The 26,985-nt window shown below is 45.0% G+C and overlaps 1 protein-coding gene across 2 annotated transcripts; it reads right to left on the bottom strand.

The window, feature by feature from the left end:
* DHX9 (DExH-box helicase 9) lies at positions 1–25,651 on the bottom strand. Of its 2 annotated transcripts, XM_063407738.1 has the most exons (27): positions 25,447–25,651; positions 23,137–23,277; positions 22,038–22,152; positions 21,684–21,796; positions 21,177–21,322; positions 17,773–17,819; positions 17,249–17,382; positions 16,527–16,616; positions 16,267–16,428; positions 14,881–14,958; positions 14,389–14,580; positions 13,649–13,790; positions 13,082–13,164; positions 11,775–11,931; positions 11,504–11,604; positions 10,688–10,901; positions 10,400–10,494; positions 10,179–10,252; positions 9,397–9,549; positions 7,869–8,029; positions 6,158–6,269; positions 5,420–5,581; positions 5,185–5,312; positions 3,979–4,208; positions 2,345–2,460; positions 902–1,102; positions 1–461 (listed from the first exon to the last, which is right to left on the bottom strand). In XM_063407738.1, the coding sequence occupies exons 1-27, from the start codon at positions 25,555–25,557 to the stop codon at positions 209–211; spliced, it is 3,711 nt and encodes a 1,236-aa protein (XP_063263808.1). In that variant the 5' UTR covers positions 25,558–25,651; the 3' UTR covers positions 1–208. The 2 variants fall into 2 exon arrangements, with proteins under 2 accessions (XP_063263808.1, XP_063263809.1); XM_063407739.1 differs by lacking the exons at positions 21,177–21,322; positions 21,684–21,796; positions 22,038–22,152; positions 23,137–23,277; positions 25,447–25,651 and adding an exon at positions 19,075–19,203.
* Positions 25,652–26,985: the final 1,334 nt, after the last annotated feature.

Below are 26,985 nucleotides of genomic sequence, written 5' to 3'. Positions count from 1 at the left end.
TAGCATGCAAGTCTTTAGAAACAAACTCTTTATTAAGAAAAAAAAATCATACAACTTGCAGGAAATTCCCTAAGGTCATGATATATTACAGAGCTGTACTTGTACTAAGGAACCAAAAAAGGCATACAAACTGGGAAGAGGAAGGAAGGAATTTAGGAACACACTTTTGTTGAAGTGGGAAGACTCCATCGAACTGCTGCTGCCTCCACTACCACCCGCCCCTGTAGCCTCCTCGGTAGCCCCTGCCTGCTCCTCGGTAGCCTCCTCCTCCTCCCCGGCAGGCAGCCCCAGCTCCGTAGCCTCCGCCGGGGCTCCCGGGGTATCCCCTTCCCGCCGAGTGCCAGCTGGAGGAGCCGCTGTAGCCTCTGCCGCGGTAGCCGTGCGTGTAACCCGCCCAGCCCCGCGGGGCAGCGCCGTTGTCGTAGCGAGCCATCTTGGGAGGGCGGGGGCCGTCCCCGAACCTGCCAGGAACAAGGGCACACGCCTGAGGCGATGCTGCGAACAGCAGCTCTCAAAGGTGCCAAAGAGCACATCCTCGACTAAGGCACCTCAGCTTGCTGTGAACACGATGCCATGGGTGAACTACAGGGGCACTTCTGCACCTTTTCCACTTCAGAAAGGTTTCCTTTGCTTCAGAGGCAAGGAAGGAAACAAGGGGCAACTGAGGGGTGCAAGCCCAGCCAAATAAGTGTTTTCGCCCAAAATAAATATGGGTTATCTTTTCTTTATAAGGTAGTTTATGTTTTGTGTTTTGGAAGAGGGGATGACAGCTTTTACTCCTGAGAGCTGTGTGTCCCTGTGGAAACGGGCAGTGATGTCTCTGCAGCAGGCTTTGAGTGCGAGCACTGCAGGCACGCTCAGAGCCCGGAGTCCCCCCCACCCCGGGAGCCGCGCCTCTCACCTGGCGCAGGCGGCCGTGAGCGCCATCCCCGCCGCCGCCGGCCGCGACAGCTGCCGGATCACGTTCAGCATCCGCTCGTGGGCGGGCTCCAGCTGCCGGACCATGCCGGGCTCCTTGCTCACCTCCACCACCAGCGCCTCCATGGCAGCGCGCACGGCCGTGATGCAGGCGGCAGCCGCGTGCGGCATCCTCAGCTTGATCCTGCGGCACAAAGGGCGTGTTGGACTCCCGGGGAGCACCCGGGAACGGAGAGGTTCTGCAGCGTGGCTTTTCATCGAGCCACAAACCTACATTCTCAGCTCTGAAGTTCTGATTTGTCACTGATGGGGTGAGAAAATTCAGGAGGCAAATTTGAAGGATCTCTAAAATTTGGCATTGTTAAAACATAACAACTCTTCTGGCACAATTTGCTCTTGAAATTTAACAAAGGGCATGAAGATGGTCTGAGGGCTGAAACTCCTCTGCTCTGGAGACAGGCTGGGAGAGCTGGGGGTGTTCAGCCTGGAGAAGGGAACGCTGCAGGGAGGACTTAGAGCCCCTCACAGAGCCTAAAGAGGGCTTTGAAAAAGGAGATACAGACAGATAGTGATAGGACAAGGGGGAATTGTTTTAAACTGATGGAGGGCAGGGTTAGAAAAAATTTCCTCTTTACTGGGAAGAAATTGTTCCCTGTAAGGGTGGTGAGGGCCCTGGCACAGGTTTCTGAGAGAAGCTGTGGCTGCTTCATCCCTGGGAGTGTCCAAGGCCAAATTGAACAGGGTTTGGAACAACCTGGTCTACTGGAAGGTGTCCACCTGAGAAGAGCTTTGAAGCTCTTTCCAACCCAAACCATTCTGTGATTCTATCATTCTATACTCGGATAAATTCAACGTGTAACCTCTTGCATCAAAAGAGCAAGATACAAAAATATAAAGTAAACTGAAAACATGAGAGTCCAAGATTTCCAAAGGTCCAGCCCTCAAATTGTTAGCCAATTAAGCTTAAGGAATTCTTTGCCTCTGTTTTACTGACTGGGGGTAAAAGAAAACAAAAAACAACACAACCACCCAGATGGTATTTGGTGATGGCCATAAAGTTTACCCTGCCAGAGGCATTTCTCTCCTCAAGCTGTGTTTCTGTGCCTTTGCCTGAGGAGGTCCAAAACACCTAGTGCCTTTTACCTTTCAGTTAAAGAGGAAAAACCAGCAGTTTTTATGGAAACTGCCTTGTCCTGTTTTCAGTTTAAGCAGATAATCTGCATGAAACAGGGCTCAAATTAACCTGTCCCTTCCTCACAGGAAACAAAGGTGATGCCTTCCCAACACACCCATGGTGCACGGCCTGCTCTGGGAATTTGGTCTGTGTTAGCTGCACTTCCCCTCAGTCAGAGGGGTGAGCTCTGAGGTCCTTTCCAACCCAAACCCTCCATGACTCCATGATTCTGGGCACCACAGAGATCCATACCAGTCATCCACCAGAATGAGCTCCCCATCTGACAGGACTTTCTTGGAAGCAAAGAGGAGCAGCTGCAGCGGGCTCACCAAGGTCATGGTTTTGGCAGAGATTGCTCGTGTTCGAATCTGCAAGTGGAACAGAAAAATGACTCTTGAAATGGAAAACAGAGCTCTACACCTTCTGCTGGACACTGAAACTGGAGAATTTTGTAAAAAAAAAAATCCAAACACACAACAAAGCTAGGTGTAACATTAAGAAATTACAAGAGCATGTGCATGTACAAAATTGAATGCCAAGCAGAGGTTTACAGGGATTCACACTGGCTGGTGTAAAACCTCAACAAAAACTATCTTCCATTTTGAAATATTCATTTTCCGTGTCTGCAGTTATGCAGCTTTTGCAAGAGCCACCTCATGCTTTGCCAGCCTTAAAATGCCCAGGGCCATCTGAGTTTTCTTCCCACCCTTCAATTACTGGGCTGTGATGAAAAGCTTCCACGGGGTCCTACTCAGGCAAGTGTGGAAGCTGCCAGATGTCCATGCAGACACTGCTGTGTCGTGTTACACTGACTTTAGCTTGAACTTGAACTGGGAACCTGGACAACATCAAGCCAGAGATCACAGCCCTTCTGCATGGCTCCTGCCCCTCAGTTTAAAGAGGAACACAAGAGGGACCTAATGGGCAGGGAGAGAGCTGCACACAAACCCTTCCTGATCCCAGCCTCACCCAGCTGCCAGGCTACTCTCAAGCCACCATCTTAGTCACTCTCCATTTGCTGTGTGTATTTTGGTTTAATAAAGCAAAACCTTTTGAGCTCAAAAGTCTTTTGTTGTGTTTAGGGGAATCCCACTTGAGAGAGATGGTCAAGGTCTGACTCTCCTCAGATCCTGATACAAAGGGTGAAGAAGCAGCAAAGCCTCACCACAGCTCTGAACTATGGACTGGGAATCCAGACTGTCAAGACAAAATCCCTGTACCCAAAGGATCTGAAATTTGGTTATTATCAAGCACAAAAGCGTTGCCTTCCTTTGCTCCTTGAGCAGGAGTAGCTGAGTTCAGGATGGCTGTCACTGGAGCACAGGAGAGCTCACAGGAGTTGCAATGGACATGCACAGAATGTACACTGAATTCACAGGATGGAGGAAAAGGTCACGGAGACCTTTTGGGTGATGCTTGGGAATGTGAATTATCCTCGGGAGATGACACACCACGTACAGACCAGAACAGGAGCACCCCACTGCCATGTTCCATGTTCCTGTTTTCTCCCTGGATTCATAAGCAGCAGAAGTGATAAGGGTAAAAATTCTCTGATGCCTAGTTAGCATGGAAGAGCTTCTAAAGTAAACTCGTCAAGAAGACAGTGATTTAGATCTTTCTCTATGACCTGGGTGTTGTAACAAATCTCACAGGAACTTTCTGTGCACCTCTACTACTGCTGAAAGTGGTTGACTGGAAGTTACTAGGAGCCTGAGTGACACCAGGACCGTAGAACATTCACTTTCTGGAAAGAAAATCAACCAACAACACTCCCCCATCCTCCCCACTAAAACTAGCTAAATGTTGCAGTCAGGTTTTTTCCTTATGACTTCTTTGCCAAAAGGAGCCTCTTGAACCATGATCAAGAGTGAACCCGAAGGATCTACCTTCTCTCCAAAAACGAAGAAGGGTGATGGATACTTGATGTCCTGGCTGCTGAAGGGGCAGTTGACAGATGATTTGTGGATGAGGGCATTGTGCCCCTCAGTGGTAAGGATCTTCCTCTTCTCCTTGTGGTAGCAGACGTTGGGGTAGACCCCAAAAGCCAGCAGGGAGATGACAACATCCAGGTTGTTATCAGGGCCAGTGTTGTTGAACGGCTGAGTCATCAAACACTCTGTTGGCAGAGAACAGAGGAGTGGCTCAAGTCCCTGGGACATGTAGGAGAGCACAACACAGCCATTTAGGATCCTGGATCAGTGCAGAGCTCTTTAGGATCCTGGCCAAGGCCTTTTCTGACTGAATCACCTGCTAGATGTAATCTCCATGCCCTCTGCACTCACAAGCATTGAAGTGATACATTCAATTTTGAATTTCTTAATGGAGAATGAAAAGCTGAAAAATGCTACTACAAAGAGGTATTTTTCTCTTCCAAACTCTTCAAAAACAAGGAGAGATGGGTTTGCCCAGAATGTGCTGTACCACAGTGTGTTTACTGCATTTGTTTTGGAAACAGATCTTTTATGGGAGGTTAAAATGGATGTTTTTATTACTTCATTTGTTACAAATCTCCCCCAGAGTCTCTGGTGGCTTGTTTTCAAGCCATCTTGCTCAGAAAGCAAGTCAGGGATGAAAACAGCAGTTATCCTAACAGCATGAGGAGAAAAAAATAAAGAAATTAAATGAGAGAAAAAAATGAAAAGGAAGGAAGATAAACATCTGCTTAATCCAGGCAGCCAAGCCATTTCACTGAGCTCCTCAGCAACATCAGGCAAATTCAGAACCTGGTCAAGGTTAAGAATTTTTTCTCTAGAAAATGGAATAATTGGGCACACTGCTGCACATGGAGATGAAACAAGTGAAGGAGAAAGAAGGTTAGGGAGGTAAGTTAAGGACATCTGTTTAAGATTTTTTTAATCCTGCAGCTCTAACCTCAGCCTCCAGAATCTCCATGTTGTACCACAGCCATCACAACTTTAAGGAGAGAACACTACAATTCCGCCTGAACACAGCTGTAAAACTGGAGTAGTGTTATGGCAAATCCACTATACCCCCCTGTGCTTGGGTGCTCAATACAGATTATCCTGGTTATTTATTTATCATCTCAGAGTGAAAAATGCAATCATTAAATTACTGACTTTAATCAGAATCACCTTCAGGAAAGCCAGAACTAATAAGTATGTCTTTTAGCTGGACTTTTGCTTCCCAAGTCATTCTAAGAGTGGCCATGCTGAGTCTTTTGTGTTCACAAAATCTTTTCTCTGCTTCTTCACCACCCATTCTGAAAAACAAAGAGAGGGAATGAGAAGCCTGACCAAGGCAGGGGAAAGCTCACCTGTGAGCTGTGTTACCTGTACCTCCCACCACCTGCTGTGCCACACAACGTACCTTGCATCGTCCCAGGCTTGGAACACAGAGAGCAAAGCGACGTGATCTGAATACCTGGTCCCAGCAAAATTCCTGTGGACATAACCCAGGCGTTTGCCTTCATTGATGAAAGGTTCAGGGAAGCAGGTAGCTGCAGAGATGGTACACACAGCATCTCCCACACTGAAAGGAACCACACAAGGGATCAGGATCACTCAGAGTTAGTGCTGCCAGCACCTGCTGCAGATACCAGGGAAAACTCTGCTAGAGACCTTAGGAATTTGGCTTTTATCTGCTGGGGTTCTTCACTGAAACATTTCCCTGCAAGTGGATGTTAAATTAGCTCTGTCTGCCCTCCCATCCATCCATCTTCTGGTGAAAAGGTCCCTACAGCCATCACAGTGACAAAGAACACATCTTCTGCTAAAGCAAAATGTGGAAATGGATTTTTCTCCTTATCTCATTGTTAAATTCCATATCTCCCCCACCTCCAGTTCACTGTTATACCTAGGTGTCTCAAGTCGTAATTCAGAAATATTCAGTCTCCACTGGTGCCTTGCCATTAACTGAATTTCACGACTGCTTTATTGCCTACACTGGAAATTATTTCTTCTCTGCTCCCATGAAGATTCAGTCACCCCTACCCAGCTGCAGCACTTATTGCTCATCTAGATATATTGGTTTTTCTTTCTTGCACATGCCAAGAGGCTCAGGAACTCAGAGAAACAAGAACATGACCACTGAGACCACTCAACTTACTAAAAAATACAGCCCATGATCATCATCTTGCCCAGACGAGGTTCAATGGGAAGTTTGGCCAGGATCCTTCCAAGAGGTGTCAACTCATCATTGGAATCCAGGGCATCAAGCTCTGAAACAAGATCTCTTGTTATCAAGGTCAGTTAGCTAAGCCCAGAAATCTTTAGATAAGAAACTCAGACTTTTAATAATTGTGTTTAAACTGAACCTCACTCATATTTAAGTTTAATGTTGGTTACAATGTTGCCAAACTTATTTTCAAAACTGGTTTGAGGTCAGACAAGTTTCACTTTAGCTGTACAGAATTTTTACTACCTCCTCTGTAATTACAATAATCGCATTGTAATTCACATACATAACTTTCCATTCCTGTTTAGTTTGCTTCTATACAAACCCCTATTACACTATTAAACCATCTAATTAATCTAATTAGTCTAATCTAATTTTCTACCTCAGGAAAATCAAAACAGTCCTGTCACAACCAGCCTGTGGAGTCTTCATTGCCATTGCCAAATCACAGAACCCTCTTCACCAAAAAAAGAACACCACAAACCCTCTCTTCGTTGAGGCTTTACCTGCCTTTCCCTCCTCCCATTACCTAAAAATTATCACCTGTATTCATCCTCAAAGCTACCAAAGGTTTTTTCACATTAAAAAAAAAAGCAGCTTTGTAGCCTCAGCAATTAAATGGAAATGGAAACACATAAAGGATTCCTTGGCCACCATCAAATCCATTTTTCCTGGTATCTATTGACCCCAGAAGTCTAAAGAATACTTTGAAGAATAACATGTTTCACCTTCCTAAGAACATGCAAGTGTACTTGCACTGACAAATCACAGGTCATCCAGGAAAGGGAGGCACCTGCAGAAACTGCAATTTGGTGTTAGAACTGAAAACATTTGCCTCTTCCCCTGGCTCTGCAATTCACAGCTGAACAGTATGAAAAGTACTAACAATTTTCAGAACAGAAGGTTATTAAACCTGATTACAAATCCCCAGCTATACTGTTTTGTTCTGGTCTCCCTTCCGTACACAAGCAATGTAGGCTCAGCACACAATTTGCCCATAAAATCAACAATCACATAGATATTTCTGTTGTTAAAAATTGTAGGAAGTGCTTATTTAGTGACATTTACAAAGTGTGCTGAGGTTTGAGGCCACTTTTATACTCTACATCTAAAGCACAAATTTAAGAGTTCTTCCTGCTCTATTTTATTCATATTCTAGTTAGTTCCTTGAAGAGAGCAGGGAGACAACATCAGTTTCTTCTGTTTTTCATGCAGATTCATAAACTAGAGATTTAATTTCTTGACAAAACCTGAGATATTGGGTCAGCAAACTGCACAAAGTGGTAATTATTTCATAAACTACCAACCTCTGTTTTTCAGTACTTTTACAGAGGCTTTGTGAATGCCTCAAGCTCTGGACTGAGTCTGTGTGAAACACAGCAGTGCCACAGCTGGAAAACAGGAAGCTGGAAGCTAACACAAGTTACTGGTAGAACAACAAAACAAGCCTCAAGTTTCTTAAAGGAATGACACTCCCCTGGGAATCCAAGTATTTCCTCAGCTGCACAAGCCACTGCCACCCACACGATGCCTCCAGGTTGCTGTGTCAGCCGCTCCACCAACCCACCCAGGCGGTCCAGCTGTCTGCAGGGGTCTCACCCTGCTGGGACAGCCCAGGATCCCTGGCCAGGCCCTCGGGTACCTCTGAGCGTGCGCTCGGCCTCGATGACGGCGTCCAGCGGCGGCGGCTCGATGGCCTTGGCCAGGAAGGGCCCGATGCCGCCCAGCCGCAGCAGCTTGATGCTCAGGGCGATCTCGTGCAGCGGCGTCCGGAACATTTCGGGCGTCATGTGAGTCTGAAGTCTGCAGTGGGAACAAAGTGCCCTTGCTCTGAACACGGGCTTTGATCACCATGAGCAGTCCTGCCGCCAGCAGAAACCACTGCCCTCCAAAGCAAACTCTGAGCCCACCCATCGGCTCTCTGTGCTCCTAGAACTTGGGTTCTTCTGTCACAAAATTCTGCATTTCTCCATTCTCTTTTGGGGTAAATCTACACTGGGAATGCAGAGGGAATAGTCCTCACATCTCCACTGCCTGCTGTGGGTTCAGCATGAGCTGGCCACAGAGAGCCTGCAGGGCTGGAGCACAGTTACCAGCATGGCTGTGTCCAGCCCCACATTTATCCTTTCCAATCCTCTCCTACCCTGATAAAGAAGCTCTTATACTCCTGAGAGACAACTTGCTTTCAGCCTGCCCTGTGTGAAAGCACTTTTCTAGTACAGCTAGAAAAGATTTCAAAACACCTTGAATAGATACTCTGATTCAGCTGGGACCAGATTTAGATGATTTCTCTCAAAAAACTACCTGTACAAGTCCACAAACACTCTTTCCTTGTATATTTTGGGTTCATATTCTCTGAAGGAAGGTAGCCTTAAAACCATGATTACTTCAGTAACCTAAAATCAGTTCAAAAATTGTTAATTAAAATCATTGCACTGTACTCAACAACAGATCTAAATAAATTTGAGGAATTCAAGGACAGTTTTTGATCAACTGAGGCTTTCAAGAGTTTACAAGAAGTCAAACATCAAAACACAGCTATGCTGTAACAGCCAGAGAAAGGGGCACTGAAGCTTCCCAGAGAGAGATCAGAGTGTAACTAACAGCTGTGTTGCCTTTTCCAACCAACAGAGAGATTTCCAAGGCTCTAGTAATGGAAAAACAGTCTGGCAGAGAGGTTGAAAGTTTCACCAACAGGGAAGGTGCTAGAGCACCATGAAGGGGTTTCCTGGCCATGGAGTGGGGATGGAGAGAAAAGTAACATCTGCCACCCCTGCTCTTTACCACTTCCAGGACAAAATGGCCTGTTACATGGTGATGCCAGGTGCCCCCAGGGTTTGAAGGCAGACCAGAGCTTGTCCTCATTATAAAGCTCTTTTCCTTGCCTCAATTCCCAAGCAGCATTGTTCTCCTCTTGAGAGGTTTGGTGGGTTGCAGTGACACTCTTAATACTAAATTCATGAACTATTTATCCGCCTCATACTATGGGTAAAAGCATAGCATATGTACATTTTTTAAAGCCAAAGAACTGAGATATTTCAGTATGAGCCAGCATCATCCCTCTCCTCTCTGTGCTCTCTGCAATGATCTCCCCTGTCTGACCGAAGCAGCACCCAGCAGTTCTGGAGAACTCCTTGAGGGTGTTTTATTTCTGGAGAGCACAGCCTCACCTCTCAAAGCGAGCTCTGCTGCACAAATGGAAGCAGAACCCGGCTCGCACACGCCCAGCTCTGCCCTTCCGCTGCTCCAGGTTGGTTTTGGATGCCCAGACCGTGGCATAGTTTGTCATGTTGTTGTGAGCAGTGAACAGCTTCACTTTCTGCCTGTTAGAGGAAAAACACCACTAAAGATCAAATGTCCTTCATCTTACGCCCTGCCAAATCAGTTCCTACTTTCTGGCTTGCAGCCACACTGCTTCTAAGCAGCCAACCACCCCTGAGGTTTGGTTAGTCAGGCATCAGTTGGAAATGAAAGCATCAGAGTTTTTCTGAAGCAGTGCCCCAAACTATTGCACAGAATAACGCTCTCACAACTGTCCAGAAAGCTTGAAATTCTCACAAATTCATGAGCTCTCTGTGTATAGTTTTCTCAGAGAGCATGAGCAGCAAGGCAGGAACTGTAACAGACTACAAAATCTCCCCTTTATCATCAGGCAGACACTGAGAGTTTGTAAAACTCCTTTGGCAGATGACATCTATCAAACTGGTGTGGAGCCCCAGTGACACTCCACATGAATAGCACCAGCAGCCCAGCCCAGCCCCCTGAGATGCCAGCGTGGTGTGTCACTGTGCTGACCAGCTAAAGACAATGCTAATTTGTCCTCAGGGAGTTGGAGTCCTCAAGCTCAGCTCAGGGAGCATGGGAACACAAAGCACTTCTGTGCACTCCCAAAACCTCTTTTGCATTCCCAAGGGTAGGATCTGTGAAACAAAAAGTTGCTTTATGAACTCACTTGCAAGAGTCGATAACAAAGACCACGTCATTGATGGTAATGCTGGTCTCAGCAATACTGGTAGATAAAATAATCTACAAAAAACAGGAAATGCAAAGTGACGTTATTTGGTCTGAAAAAGCTGAGAATGCCCAGCAAGATAAATGACAGAATTTATGCAAAATGTCAGCAATACATTCCCCAAAAGCCCAAGAGAACAGTGCACAGAGAAGGCTCCCTACTTTGGTCACGCCAGGAGGCACAGGATCAAACACTCTACGCTGCTCCTCCAGAGGAATCTGGGAATGCAGAGGTAAAATCCTGTACTGGTGGCCTCCTGCAACAGGAATACAAGAAGGCTGGTAAGTACTACTATGTGAATCTCATTTCTTCTTTCCACAACATAAAAATTTCTGGCCATTCACTCTTACAGCAAATCAGCTCCCTAAGCCACTCATCCAACTCCCATCCTCACACAGTCAGTAGTTTCCTTGGGAAAAGATGAAATATAACAGAACAGCTGCTTGTACCAAAGCGTGGGTTCATTTCTAGGTGCTTCTGCATTGTATAGATTAAGTTCCAGCCAGGCAAGAAAACAAGGACAGCTCCTGGGACATTCAGAGTCCTGATATAAATCAGCAGAGCCTCAATGAGTTCAAAAGAGGTTTCTCTCTCGTTCAGCTGAGCCATGGAGTGCTTTGTTTCTGGGCCATATTCATCGCTGCAAATAAGGTTGCAGTTGGCCTACAGAAGAAAAATACCACAAGGGAAATCATATAAATTAATATACTCAAACTACAGAGACTGGCTGTCCAGGCAAATAAGCAAATGAGATATGTGGGTGGATGCCTTTCAAGAAAAAATGGACATTTTAAAAAAATTTCAATTAAGTGGCCCAAACAGAAGTTTCAAACCTATAAATTAAAAGTTGAATAAAACCGGTATTTTCTCGACAATGTATGTAAGTGTTGACAGTATCAGCTACAAAAAGAAGGGAGACAATCTAAATTTTCCCCCTAAAAAGGTATTACCAAGCTCATATTTCTCTATTTCTTCTTCCAAGGTTATTACCAATCTACACTTTCAAAAACATTTCAGTTTTAGCTTTAAAGAGAAATAGGTTGACAAAACGTGAGAACCTTAGCTTCAATGATAAAGAAATTCTTCAGTTTACAAGGGCAAGATGAAAATTTAATTCCACTGATGAAGTTAACAGCAATCTCAGATATTAAAAATAGGAAAGCTGCTAGAGATGTTTCACTTCAACAATGCCAAATGAATTACACTCCAACTGGAGTACTAAAAATGGCACTTGTTTAATTTTTCATATTAAATTTCAAACATACATCATCATCTTCACCACCTTCTTCATCCTTCTCTTTCTTCTTCTTTTCCTTTGGTGGAGGGATAAACTGAGTCATTTGAATACAATCTTCCAGAAAATAATCTGCAAGAACAGACATATGATAAGGACTGACTGCTGCAAGGCTCTGCAAGGGAACATAATTCTTTACACCATTTGTCATGAGCCTCTTGAAATAAATCAGGATGTTTCAGAGTATGAATCCAAGACTGATAAAAACTCGAGCAGTTTTGGAAGTGCAGCCAAGGCTTTACCTTGGACAGGAAAGGTTCTCCCATAGACCTCGATGATGGGACAGTTGAAGAAGTATTCACAAAACATACTGGTATCGATGGTGGCAGACATGAGGACAACCCTGATTTCAGGATACACCTGAATGACATCCCTCAGCACCACCAGAAGGAAGTCAGTCTGCACAGAAAGACAATAAGAGCATCGTTAACTTCATATCTATTACAAGCAGTATCTTCCCAAGAAACTAAAAGGAATTACACATTTACTGAGCAAGAGAAGTAACAAGTAGAACAAAAGTGTTCTAAAACCAGAGACAGTTGTCAGTGTTTTATTTTGAAACTACTGCCATGCCTGGGATAAGTGATTTTTAGGATTTCCAGTGTAAAGAAGGGTTTTTCTTTCCTCACAAAAATAGTTTGCTTCCTTGCTAATAACACATTACAACCCCAGGTATTCTTAAACTTGGCTTACAAGTGAAGTAGCCATAGTTCATAAAATAAATAGGAATTACTCAGTGCAGGTGTGTGTGATGTCTGTAGTTCTGTTTAAATATGACATTTATTTAGTTCTGCCATGCAGTTAGTTAGGCACACACTTAGCTCAACAGACAAAATTCCAGTCTCACTCACAATTTCCAAACTTGTATTTTACATCGTTAACATACATTTAATAGATGAAGAGATGCATCAGAAAAATGTGTGCTGCAATTTTGTTCAAATGAGTCCCCAAATTCTGTCCAAACAAGCTTAAATATGTCAGAACTTCATGGTCTCTCCCACTCTCAGTATGACAAAGCTGTAAACTATACAGAATAATCAAGGGAACACAAAATGTTTGCCATTTCAAATCATATACAATGCCTCTCCTAATTCTATCACAACTTGTATTTACTTCATGTAAACCCTGAATTTCAGTGTATCACCATGAAGACTGCAGGTTCTGTGAACACCACCAGCAATACAACAGTGTCAGTAGAAACAGCACTCCAAAGTGACAGAGCCATTCAGCGTGCTCCCCCACTTGGACAAGATGTGTTTGTACTGTGCTGCTCCATTTTCCAGAGAGGACCAGGACACAGGGGACCCTAACAAGAAAATAGTCCTGATCCTAATAGGAAAATAGCAAGGAAGGACAGGTCCTTGCTTTGCTACTTACATAAGGAATAAATGAGTTCTAAAAATCTGATCAAAGAAGGAAAACTCAGACACCTGACACTCAGTTAGACAGAGTTTCCTCTTGCATGTTGGCTACTACACACAAACACATACAGAAGCTGAACAGAACAGAAGCATACGGAGATCAGGACTGTCATCACCAGCTAACTCACATTAATGTCTCTCTCGTGGATCTCATCAACAATAACATGACTAATGCCACGGATCCCAGTCTCCACCTTTCTCAGAAGAACACCTAAACCAGAGAAGCAGGTAAATGTTCATGTAACAGTTCAGCCCTCCCTCTCCCAGCCCCTGGGTTAAAAATCAGGAAGTGTGCAGGCTGCCCTTTTCCAACTCCATCTCTAACTGCCATGCTCTCCTTTGTACAAGTGACAGCAATGCCACAAAGCATTACCACAAGACAGACTCTTCCCCCTTTGCCATCCAATGCTGCTTCCCCTTCTGTCTTTTAAGGACAATCAATATACGGCAATTTTATCTCTTCATGGGATTATTTCTGTGTGCTGTCAGACCTGTATTATCAGACTTATCAATAAAAATCTCAAATCTTAATTTTTCTTTGCACAACAGCACGTCAGCAAACTTTTATCCAAAAAACTCTTTTCAATCCTCCAAGCAGACTTTATAAAAACTGCAGCCTAACCATGTTTCTGCTTTTGCTGCTGCCTCAAGCTCAGAGCCACGATAAGCCCCAGACATCAGGAATCCATACAGACCCACAGTGCAGAACATGATGCTGGCGTGCGGGCGCGGCAGCACGGACTCGAAGCGCACGCTGTAGCCGCAGCTGTGCCCGGGCTCCTCGCCCCGCTCGTAGGCCACGCGCTCCGCCACGGAAACCGCGCTGATCCGCCGCGGCTGAGGGGAAAAAGCTTTCCTTAACTGAGTGAACAGGCTGGACAAGTGTATCACAATGCCACTGAAAGCCATACAGGGAATTAGAAATGGTACAGGTGTCTTGTCCTAAGATTTCTTTACAAAGGAATCGTTAAACATTAATACTGTAACAGCACAGGGGTTTTTCACAAGGGAGGGATATCAGGATATATGGCAGTGACCAGCTGCCACTTTCCAAATCCTTTCCCCTTGGTCTGCTGACAGTTTTCACCTGGGCAAGGTTCAAGCCAGGTTTTCCAAACTGTAAATCATGCAAAAGTAACATTGCAAATGAAAATACCCATGTGATGCTGAGGTTTCTCCTACTTGTATTGCTGAGGAGGTATCTTTATGAACCATGTCCTGCAATAAGGTGCCACAACACATCTTGCAATCCTTCAGGGATGGGTTGGATGGGGCTGGGAGCAATCTCGCCTAGTGGGTAGCACTGCTGATCATGGAAGGGGGCTGGAATGAGATGAGCTTTAAGGTCCCTTCCAGTCCCAACCACTCCACGGTTCTGTGATTTTATCCTAACCAACAGGTGATTTCTCATATCCACCACAGAACCGTTCCTCACCTGTGTCACCACTATGTTGCACTCAGCAGCTCGGTTGGTTCTGATGTGCTCATCCAGGATGTACTGGGGCACTTGAGTGGTTTTGCCACAACCAGTGGCACCACGGATGACAACAACAGAATTGTGATGGATTGCATCCAGAATTTCACTTTCAAAATTCTTCACAGGTAAGGCTTCTCTCTCTTCTTGGATCTGGGAAAAAAAGTCCAGAACATTTTCAAAATCTCCAAAAATCAGCCTGTTCTGCTCCACATCTATACTTTGCCCCACTTCTCTACACTTTTCCCTTACTCAAAGGGAAAACTGCCAAAGGACAGGTCATAGTTTGATTCTTTCCTGGCACAGCACAGCCACCCCCACACCAACGCCAGTGGAACAGCCAGCACTTCTGAAAACGTTGTGTATATTTGTGCTGAAATCAGCCTTACACACTTTGTGTTACATTCTGGAAAATGAAGAGCAAGGATGCCAGGTCCCAGGAAACACACTCACCCTCTGTAATTCCTGATCCTGCTCCACACGGTACATGAAATCACTTTTCAGATCCATGCTGATTTGCTCTGGAGTGAGCTGCAAGTGCAAGACATTATTTGGAGGCTTTTGCACCCCTCTTCTTATCTACATCAGAACTTCAGTATCACATCAAAACAAGATCCAAATATCCACAAAGGATTGTTTCCTGCTTAACTCCCTGACATCAGTTATGCCTCTGAGCTGTTTTATTTCATTCACTCCAGTGTAAAACATTCATCTCCAAAGAAGTCTCTCAGAGAGACTGAGAACACTGAAAAAGAACGACTGTTTAAATTTGAGCCCTTTGACTGCTGGAGAATCATGCTCTATTCAGCAGGAAGCCAAGAGATAATGATTTAAATAGCCGTTTTTAATATAAGTAACAACCTAATACAAAGACAAACCCACCCTTAAATCAGTAGTTGAAAAGGCAAAAGTTTGAAGAGAATTCATAAGGCAAATCCTGTCTTTCAACTGCAAAAAAAGTCTGAAGAAATGCAAAGATTTGTTACCAAAGGGCTGGTTGTTTTTACTGCAAATAAGTCAGCTGTTCCAGTCAGAACTAGCACAGGTAAATCCTGAAGAGATCTGAAGCCAGCTCCATTTGCAATGTCCATATTGGTTATGTGTTTTATGCAGCAACAGCTAAATTTACATTATTTGCCTATATTTTAAAATATCAATATATAATAATCAATACTAAATTAATGTAATTTATGGAAAAAAACTCCAGTAGAAAAAGAATTAAATTATTATTTTGACCATAAGCAATCTAGATGTTGTCGGAAAATCAAGTCCTGCCCCCCAGAGTCTTTTCTGAGCAGGTTATACTAGTCAGACCAAATTACCCTCTGAACTTGGCAAACCAGTAATTCTTTCCCTTCTCCTTCATTTTATCATGCCACACTGTTGCTTTTCATTTGATCTGTGCTGAATGGGATTAGAAATGACAAAAAGTAAGGAAGTTGGCTGCTTGTGTAGTGGCACTGGCTTGGAGCAGTTTCTCCTCCCAGAAAAAGAGTCTGAGATGGAAGTACGGGAAAGAGAAGCCAGAGAATTATAAATGACATGAACTTACCTCATAATTTCAATTATAAACTTTGTATGGGCTGCATGATAGCAGGCAAAAGGTGAAACAAAGCAGAGAATTGGGACACTCAAGACACTGCTGCTCAAGACCTGATGAAACATGAAGTAAACACAAAGAACTCTCTACCTCCAGGTAAAGAAGGGAAGAAATTTTATCAGGGGACTGTCTTTTTCTTTGAAATGGCTCATACTTTAAATCCTGTTAGGGGAGAAGCATTTAGAAGTTCTGGAATATGTGACAATCAAGCAACAGATCCATTTTTGAAGCTGCCTTACATTTGCCAGCGGGCCCTCATCAATATTGCAGCCAGTCCAGGGGTTCCAGTTGGAATGAGGCGGTGACCAGGGAACGACTCCCATGTGACTTTGTCTCTGCGAGGGTTCGAAGTGGGCCAACTTCCCAACGCTGATCTGAACTGGGTTACTGGGATCTTCAGGCTGCAAACCCAGAACACAGTGGGCAAAGACAGGCAAGTGAATAAAGGAGCAGTTGTGATGTTCTGTACTGAGTACGGAACACAGAACCGCACACTCACCGAAGGCACAATCTCCAGGGACAGCTCCCGAACAGTCTTCTGCAGATGATTTTCCAAGTCAGGAGACAGCGACACCTCATAGGGTTCCAACTAGGAAATATTTCAAAACTACACATCATCACACACAAAAAGACAGGCACTGGAAGCCACAGCTGTGGGCTATTAGAGGTGAAGCACCAAACACCTCCTTGTGAAAAAAGGCCAAAGATTATCACCAGCTCAGAATTCACATTCTTGAAATGTTTTGCCAACTTTTCATTGAATAAGGATTGGTAGGCTATTTTTAAATATCTGAGTTCAATTTCAGAGAGACACGTTCCAAAACTTGTAACCAAATACTAAATAACATATATTCCTTGGTATGTCTGTGTATATCTATTTGAATTGCCAGAAAATGCTGATGTGATAGACAATTAATCCAAACAGCCGAACCTAAACAGAAATTTGCAAGCTTGTAGAAAAATTATACTGAAAATAGCATTTGTTACAAATCCTATTTCATTTAACAGAATGTAAAATTAGTTACTGCTCCAATCACATACATAGGAAGTTATATTTCTGATCCAAATCACTCATCAGAACAGATGCTAAAGAATAAAAATTACTAATAACTTGTAAGCTGTTAAATATGGAGAGCAAACTCTTGGCTCACTCCTGTTTATGAGAGTGCTTCTGTGCTATGGAATGGAAGCAGTAACTCCTGTCCCTCCTGCCAGACTCACCGACTCTCCTTTCTTCTTTGTCTGCCCAGAGTAAGGCTCAATGACACCCAGGTGGTAGAGCTGTCTGACCAGGGAAAGGGCACAGGACTGTGCTGCCAGCTTCTTGTTTGAGCCATGCTCGCAGCTGTAAATCCCTGCAGCACACAAAGGTCAGAGCTGCAGCAGCACAGGAGTCAAGCAGCTTCCACAGAAGATACTACTCTGAGCTGGGCTCTCTGTACTCAGACCAGGCTTCATGGACAGTCTCCAATCTTGATAACCCAGAATTCAACATAAAATCCAACCAGGCCCCTCCACTGCCCAGCTGTGTGATGCTACTTTACTGCTGAATCCTTTGAAGTTTTGCTGCATTCAGTGCCTAAGGAAGTCTGATTATCCAATACCACCCAGCAACATCATACAAATGATCCTGTACCTCTGGAAGTGGCTCCAACACATAACTATAATAATCTCTGTACCCACAAATGTTCCTCTATGCCAATACCCATCTCTTGCTAAGTTAAAAAATAAATAGGAGCACTCACTTCTGCCCAGCTGCTTCACGTAAATGGTCATTTCTGCATTAAAGCTCCTGCAAGAGAAAGAAAGAACACAAAGGTACAATTACCAATAGCTGACACTGCAAAAATATTTACTCCTTCCAATATTTCTAGGCAAAGATCTCTGTTCTCAGTCAGAAACTCTCAATTCACCAATGACCAAGGTGAAATATTACTGCTTTTGGTCCCTTTAACCCCACAGTAGTGGGTAACAGACCTGTCATCAACAGAACCAGTACATTTGATAAGCAGAGTTCTGAATATGGAACTGTTCAGCACTGAAATTTAAACCCACATTAACAGGAAATATGCTCTGAGCTGTCCAAGTTTAAGGCACCAGTGATAAATCAGGTGGGATGTTAATGTAACATGAGCACGCCTCTCAATGTACCATTAACTGTATCCCACACTAGTATTGGTATAACACCAATGTAACCCACAACAGCCTGTGTTTAATGACTAGATGCAACATTTAATACAGTTATTCTGCTTTTTGCCACACATTTGATCAGCTCAGAGCATAAACAAAACTAAACCAGGTCATTTAGTCAAAAATGTGGAACTTATCTGAACAGGAGACAGAATATTTGAATTTGCATGAATTTCCATTCCCTTATTGCCATATTCTGGAAACAGCAAAATTTGAGTAACAAAGTAACAGAGGGTTACTCAAGGGTAACTCTGGTAGCAAACGCGACAGTTTGCTCAGCAGACATGCAACCAGTTCAGTTAAAGGTTAACTGGGATGTTCATCACACAATTTCAGGATCATGGAATAGTTTGGGATGGAAGACCATCTCATTCCAATCCCCTGCCATGGGCTGGGACACTTTCCACCATCCCAGCTTGCTCCAAGCCCCATCTGACCAGGCCTTGGACACTCCCAGGGATGAGGCAGCCACAGCTGCTCGGGGGCAACCTATGCCAGGGCCTCCCCACCCTCACAGGGAAGAATTCAGGCTTAAAAAAATCCTCAGCAGAGGAGAATAGAAATCATGATCCACGTTTTTAAGAATCCCAAACCTAAGCCTGTATTAGCCACATGAAATATTAAAGATGAATTCTTTTAAGACAGGATTTAAAGTGGTAAATGTGACTCAAGGTGCATGACTGGAATTTATTGGACTGAGATCCCCTTTGGAAACTAGGCCTTGGCATTTGCACAGGTGGAGGCTGTGTCTTGCACCTGCATCCTTCATTTTTTGCTGCAAACAAACAATAAAAAAGGTTAAGTGAGTGATTTAGATTTCAGGTTAGACCTCCTTCCTGTGCTATCAGCAAACTGACCTTCAGGCACAGTGGCTTCAGGGGTCAAAGGCCACTGGCTCTCAGGGACACAACAGCCACCTAAGACACCGATGACAGTATGTTTCTCAGCCAGGCCTACAGTCAGCATTCAATCTCATTCTCCTCCACCTGAGGGGAGAACAGCAACACCACAAATCAGTTTGCAGCAGAAGCCCACACCAGTCCCTCTCCAGCCTCAGCAGCCCGTGTGTGAGCAGGCACAGGCCTGTGGTGCCCGTCTTCAGCAGGAACAGGAGGAGGCACAGGCATCCCCACACAGAAAGGCACATCCCATCCCTTAACATGAGTTCAGGCTTTGTGTTTTAGGAGAGCCATCTCCAGAAGAGCTTACATCCTCCTGTCACAGTTAAAGTTTCCAAACTCACATTTTCCAGCTATTCCTAAGTTCTCAGACCATGAGTATGATTAACTGACCACAAACCTCTGAGAGCATGGCTGACACATCTGTTACAATCTGTACCTCTGATCATTACCTCAAAAAAACCCCGAAACAGATGGGCAAGATGCACGATGACTGGTATTTCTTAAAAGAACCCAACAATCTTAACTATAGTATGTCCTCAAAACTCCAAAAACATCCCTCTCCTGTTACACACACCAAGGGATTAAACTCAACAGTCTCCCAACAGTCCCTCCAGGAGCCCTACAACAGTAGGATTGTTTCATGCCTCTTTGATCTGTTGCAGCAGGTAGTGAACAGCCCCTTCTGCCATTCCATCCAGGGCAATCCACACATGCTCCCCTGAACAAGGAATATATAGGAAACTCTGAAATGCACTCCAGAAGAACAATAACCAGGCTGAGAAACATACTGTCATCTGTATCATTTCATTCTGCTCCAAACTAGATCAATTTAAATACATGGGGCTTAATGCTGCAGAAGGTGTAACAAGAAATGAGCTACACAAATAATCCCTTAGCTACCAGATGGAAGAAATGTTCAGAAGCTATGCCTGCAATAAGCATAATTTAAATTCCTAGTACTGTACAAACTAACTTTTTATGCCATTCAATTAAGTGAAGGAAATGGCCTTGCCTGAGAGACATAAATTGAGATGAAGTGACTTGAAGACAGGTTTTAAATGAGGGTTTACAACTTTCTGCACCTACACATCTTTTAGATGTTCCAAATAATTGGAAGACTCAATAACAAAAGAAGACTGTAAGTCCTGCAAGTGAGGCTCTCTTGAAAGGCTGTAATAAGAAAATTCTCTTGTCTTTCTAAAAATATAACTCTCATAGAACACAAGTTTATATAATGCAAAAAAGCCCAACCCCAAACTCAATCAGGAGGATCCAGCAGCAGCATGCCATTGTTTCCAGCCACAAAACATCATCCTATTTCACCAGAAATAATACAATGCCTTAATGCCTGGATGATTTGTAAAGACCTAATCCCTAATAGGGATAAAATAATAATAAAAAAATCTATTCTTTATGCACAATCTGTTATGAACTATTTTCATTTGGGAGAAGCACATGCAAATTCTCTGGAGGAATGGCTAGATGTCAAAAAAGAGTAATATCCAGCTCTTAACTGAATACTCAGTCTTAACTGAAACTGAAACTTAAGACTCTCAGAACTCCTTTGGGAAGATTCTGCCAAACTGCTTTTTTCAAAAGAAGATTCCACTGCCAAAAAAGTTAATTATAAATAATATAATATAATAATAAATAAATATATATTAATAATATAGAGATAATAATAACAATATCAGTAAAATGTCCTTAAAGCCATTGCTACATAAGCAATTTTAAGATTTACTAAAAATGCACAAAGGCAACAACAGTCACAGAACAATTGCCACAAGCAACTGAGCTCTCTTTTCATAGAAACTGACACCCCAGCAGCTGACTAGAGGACAGAAATCAGTTTAAAAGCTGCATATCCCAAATTTCTCAGAAATTTCTTCAATCAGATCTCTGCCCTCAGGCTCCTCACTCCCACATCAATATTTAGGAATGTTGTTGGTCCTGGCAAAGAACACTACGGCTCTACGGAGCATGGCAAGTGTGAACACCACTGGCACCAAAAGTATTTTGAGCCCTTCATAGACAGACAGGGACTAAAACTACCAAACCTGTTGTGATCAGGCCCCATTTCAGTGTATTTATAGTCTTCCTGGATCTTCTCCTTTTGGAAAAACTGGTTCAGACGTGCCTTGGCATTTTCCAAGGTCCAACCCCCATGAAGATCTGCATTTAAATCCACTTCTGACTGTGAGGTCTGGTATGGAAAAAAGAGTATCATTTACCAGTTTAAAGATTAAGTGATTCACCTGTATGCTGTAAAATAATTAAAACATCACAGAGAATCCTAAAAAGTCCTCAGTAATTCTTTATTTTCAGAATAAAATACAACGTCCTGGATGTTCAGACTATCCAGAGTGATTTATTTGTCCCTAGCTTAAACAAATTTCCTTTATTAAAAGTCAACAAATAAATCTGCAGCTTTAAGTCTGCAGCTTAAACTAACAGCAAAATATCAAAAGAAAACTGCAAGCTTGATTATAAATGCAAATAACAAATTAATTTGGATGAAAGATACCTATCTAAGAACTAAAGGAGAATTCCTCTGCATGACTTACCTCCTGCACTTCCTGCTCCTCTTTCCTGGAATAATAATCTTGCAAGTTTGCACCCCGATCCCATTGAGCTCCATGACTACCACAGTTTCCAGGTGCTGCACCTGGTCCATTGCCTACCACACAGAAAAAAAAAAGAAAAAAATAAAATAGCTCCCCAAAACATGTTCTCAGCCATAGAGAGGCATTGCCTGGCCATCTTGACAGGCCATGACCAGTCCCTCAGATCCCATGCAGACATCCACACCTCTGCCTCAAAACCATGACTTTGGTCCTGTCTGCAGGGTGATGCAATCTGGGGGAGAAATCACCACCAAAATACATTAAATATACAGAAATTCCAGCTTTCAGTCTTACCTACTTCGCTTTTTAAAAGCAAATGTGGAGGAGGAGGTCCCCCCACAGCTGAACTGGAAGCCATGACATCTCTAGCTGCTTCCTGTCCTCCAGTGGTGCTATCTCCTGCTGCTATCTAGGAAAGGGAATGAAGGAAAACCTCAGCACATCAGTGCAGAATAAATAATTTTACTATATAGCTATACACCCTTCAGGAAGTTTAAAGACCTCAGGCAACACTATGCAACAGTTATTCCTGGTAAATACGCAACAGTTCCTACCCAGTAGCAAACCCCAATAATAACACAGCAGTGAATATTTTAACTGCCACCAAACTAATTGGCACAGTAAAACCAAAACAGCAGTCCTGTTCCCACTGGGTTCCACCGAGGCTGATGAGGCAGGGAGGCTGCTTCCACTGAGAAAACTCATACATCCTCAATGGAGCACTAGTAGAAGTTCTTCCCTCTCAACAGGTAACACGTAACTTCATGCTTTATTTATTTCTCTAAACTCGCTATAATGACAGAGTTACTCTCCTCTTCCTCAGCCTTTAAGTGATCGTCACTGCTGAGTGTTCAAAAAACATCATAAAAAGCAGTGATCATATTACACACCTGAAGCAATTATGGTTTAAAATTGCCAGATTCTCAATGTCTGGTTTGATATATCTGTGATTATTATTTTGGGGTTTGTTTTGGGGTTTTCTTAAAGCACGCAGGATTATGTATATTATATATATATATTAGAACATGGCTATAAAACTTCACAGTGTCAGGTGTGAGCACTCAACACTTTTAAAGCCAGGCTGCACCTCCCAGGGACTCTGATTTCTTTCCAGCCTCTTCAGCTTTGCAGCCCAACACACAACTGCATATATGTATAAATACATAGCTGCATTTACCAGATCATCCTACAACATTCAGCTGGACTTGATAATCCCAAAGGTCTTTTCCAGCCTAAATTATTCCATGATATGCTGTATGTGCCCAGGCTCCCAGCAGTGCAAGAAGCCCCTCACACCCATCACTGCCCAGGGGCACCAGACTGAGCTCCAGGGATGGAAACACCACCGGGAACAGCACAGGGCAGTCTTTGGTAAGGAGAAGGAAGAGCTTACTCCAAAAGCAGGGATTTCATCCTTCTTCATTTCATTCACCCGCACCAGGTAGTTGATGAAGTCCCGGGCAGCGTTGCTCTGCGCATCCTTCTTGTTGGTGGAGTTGCCCATGCCAACGTAGTTGAAGCCTTCCACTCGGACCTGCAAGGAACACACACAGCTCTGGATGTGCAGCTGAAAGCAGTAAAGTGCAGGAGTAAAGTACCATCAGCTGAAAGGGGCTGCAGGCCAGCAACACCCACTGCAACACCAAATCTGGCTGCTGGTAAGCACAGGAGAAAGAATTACTAAGTATTGTTACATATCATTAAATACAGTTATATATCTTTGTGGGTTTTGAAAAGCAAACCCCCACATTCTGAGAACTTCTGCTTCCCAAATCCTTGTGTAAGAAGAAAAATTAATGTAGGAAGGGACCCTGGCAACACACAGCAGCAAACTCTGCACAAGAACACTTTCCTCAACCTAAATCCCAAACCCTTGGACAACAAGGACAGGAATGACCTTGTGTCCACTCAGCCATAGCACCATGTTATTCCAGTTCCACAGATGTGACTTATTTCTAATTTTTAATTTTTTTTTCCACTTTAGAACAGCAATTCTATACCCTGGAGAATGGTACCTCCAGCCGCATAATAACCATACAGGACTCACAGCCATCCTACCAGGCTGCAAAAATCAGTAAGAGATGTTTCAGTGAGACTCATCCTTTTACCTGTTAAGCTTCCATGGATAATTATGAGGCATCAACAAATCAAAATCAGTACAATCCTTATGTAATATGTATGTACAGTGTGACTTTTTACAAAAAGCATGAAGTGACAGGACAAGGAGGGGACAGCTTCACACTGCCAGAGGGCAGGGTTAGATGGAATATTAGCAAGAAATTGTTCCCTGTGAGTTTGGTGAGGCCCTGGCACAGGGTGCCCAGAGAAGCTGAGGCTGCCCCATCCCTGGCAGTGTCCAGGGCCAGGCTGGAAGGGGCTTGGAGCAGCCTGGGACAGTGGAAGGTGTCCCTGCCCATGGCAGGGGATGGCACTGGATGGCTTTAAGGTCTCTTCCAACCCAAATCATTCTATGATTCTGTGATTATTCATGCAACCAGTCCATCTGAGTATTGCTTAATCAGTTATAGTACCTTGAAAATTGCTTTAATGCCACTGTGTTTCTTAGTTTTCTTACTGACATAGAAGACAAATGGGAGGGAAGGGTAAAATGACAAATTTAAGGTGTTCAGTGCAAATCCATGGCCTCACTCATGAACTAATCTGTTCTACACATGGCCTCACACTTAATGCCAGCTACCTGTCAGGGCCAACCTGAATCCACAGCTCCCACATCCCCAATATCTAGAGGCAGGAGTAAAGCACTATCAGAGCAGTGCAGAGTAGCAACCATCCCAACAAGAATTCTTTAATACATTTCATCTCAAGTTCAAGAGCAGAACAAAGCTGTTAGCAAAGGTGATATACACTACCCCTCACCAACTATTTTAACTGCAAAAAGGGTTGCACACAGTGCAGAGACACACACAACTCTTAAATAAACCAATTTGTTTTCCCTGTCAGAACATAATTCGGGCTTCTTCATTCCTTTCACTCATTTCACACCATGCACAGGCAGCCAGGACACTCTGGCTCAAAGCAGCCCAGCCCTCCCTGAGCCCTGTGCTCCCAGTGACTCCCACCCAGGCCGGGCAGGGCACTGACCCAGACAGGACCCCACACCCCCGGTGCTGACCCCTGGTTCCTTCTGGCAGAGCCAGACCCCTGAAGCACCTCCAGCAGAGCCCTAGGTTCCCTCTGACAGAGCCGCCAGACCTGCTCCTAGACCCCTGGCACTGATCCCGCGTTCCCTTGGGCAGAGCCCCCCATCCAGCCCGGCAGCACCTCGAGCCCCCTGGCAAAGCCCAGACCCCGTCACGAACCTCACACCCCCGGCAGGGCCCCTCATTCCCTTTGACAGGGTCCTCACACCCCCGGCAGGGCCCCCCATTCCCTTTGACAGGGTCCTCACACCCCCGGCAGAGCTCCAGGTCCCTCCCGGAGGCGAACCCAGAATCGGCACGGTCCAAGTTCCCTCCGGTAAGAGCTCCCGTCGCAGAACCCCCAGACTCCCGGCAGGGCCCCGGACGCACTGAGGGCCCTCAGAGCCCCGACACAGCCCCCGCAACACGCCCAGAGCCCGGCAGGGTCCGTGCAGGGCCCCGGCCCCCTCTGTGTCCCCAGACCCGCGGCACAGCCCTAAGCCCCTCACAGCTCGCAGCCCCCCAGGGCAGCCGGCGCGCTCCCCGGCGGGGCAGGCTCGCACCTCGCAGAGGAAGGTCTGCCGGCCGCGGCCGCCGGCGGCGCGGACCTCGTAGGCCGGCATCACCCTCCTCCTGCCGCACCAGGCGTACAAGAAGTTCTTCACGTCCCCCATGGCCGGGCCGGGGCGCCGGGCACGGCCGGCAGCTGCAGGCGGCGCCGGGCCCGCGGCAGCGCCACACGGCAGCGCCTGCGCGGGGCCGGACGGCGGCCGGGAGGGGCCGCGAGGGGCCGGGCGCGTTCCCCCGCCTCCAGCGCCCCGCCACGGGCTCGGGCTGAACCATCGTCATGTCGGCTTCGTGCTGGATAGAGCGTGCTTCTCCAGCAGTCAAAGGGCTCAAATTTAAACAGTCGTTCTTTTTCAGTGTTCTCGGTCTTTCTGAGAGACTTCTTTGGAGATGAATGTTTTACGCTGGAATGAATGAAATCAAACAGTTCAGAGGCATAACTGATGTCAGGGAGTTATGCAGGAAACAATCCTTTGTGGATATTTGGGATCACAATGTTTTTCTGATGTGATACTGCAGTTCTGATGTAGATAAGAAGAGGGGTGCAAAAGCCTCCAAATAATGTCTTGCACTTGCAGCTCACTCCAGAGCAAATCAGCATGGATCTGAAAAGTGATTTCATGTACCGTGTGGAGCAGGATCAGGAATTACAGAGGGTGAGTGTGTTTCCTGGGACCTGGCATCCTTGCTCTTCATTTTCCAGAATGTAACACAAAGTGTGTAAGGCTGATTTCAGCACAAATATACACAACGTTTTCAGAAGTGCTGGCTGTTCCACTGGCGTTGGTGTGGGGGTGGCTGTGCTGTGCCAGGAAAGAATCAAACTATGACTTTGGCAGTTTTCCCTTTGAGAAAGGGAAAGGTGTAGAGAAGTGGGGCAAAGTATAGATGTAGAGCAGAACAGGCTGATTTTTGGAAATTTTGGAAATGTCCTGGACTTTTTTTTTCCCAGATCCAAGATCCCAGAGAGAGAAGCCTTACCTGTGAAGAATTTTGAAAGTGAAATTCTGGATGCAATCCATCACAATTCTGTTGTTGCCATCCGTGGTGCCATTGGTTGTGGAAAAACCACTCAAGTAACCCCAGTACATCCCAGTTCTCTCTTCCCTCGTTCCAGACCCCCTGCAATCATTCTTTTCATGAGGAGCAGTCAGGGCACGGGACCCCTCGTGTGCCAGCCACAGGGGCCATCAGCCAGCAAGAGGTTCAGCCCAGGACACAAATAAATGCACCTTTCAATCTGACCGCAGGTGTTGCTCTGGTGAGCAAGCCTCAGAGCAGCCTCCAGCTCTGTGGGCCCCAACACCAGGAGATGGAGCTGCTGCAGTCATTGGCCCCAAACAGGGCCAAGAGCCATTTCCAGACAGAGTCTGGAACAGAGTCCCAGAAGTGGCGATTTGCTTTGCTCACCGCGCCGGGTGCGCGGGGATCTCTCCCCCTAACAGCGCACACACCCAGGCACGCAGCAAATTATAATTTATGGTTATACCTCGTGCGTATCCATGGTTTTCCTGAGGAAAGGTGTGGTTATGCAA

Source organism: Prinia subflava, chromosome 10, assembly GCF_021018805.1.
Source record: "Prinia subflava isolate CZ2003 ecotype Zambia chromosome 10, Cam_Psub_1.2, whole genome shotgun sequence".
Taxonomy (NCBI): Eukaryota; Metazoa; Chordata; class Aves; order Passeriformes; family Cisticolidae; genus Prinia; species Prinia subflava.
The sequence above is the reverse complement of the archived record's forward strand: the minus strand, read 5'-3'. Positions and strand labels throughout refer to the sequence as shown.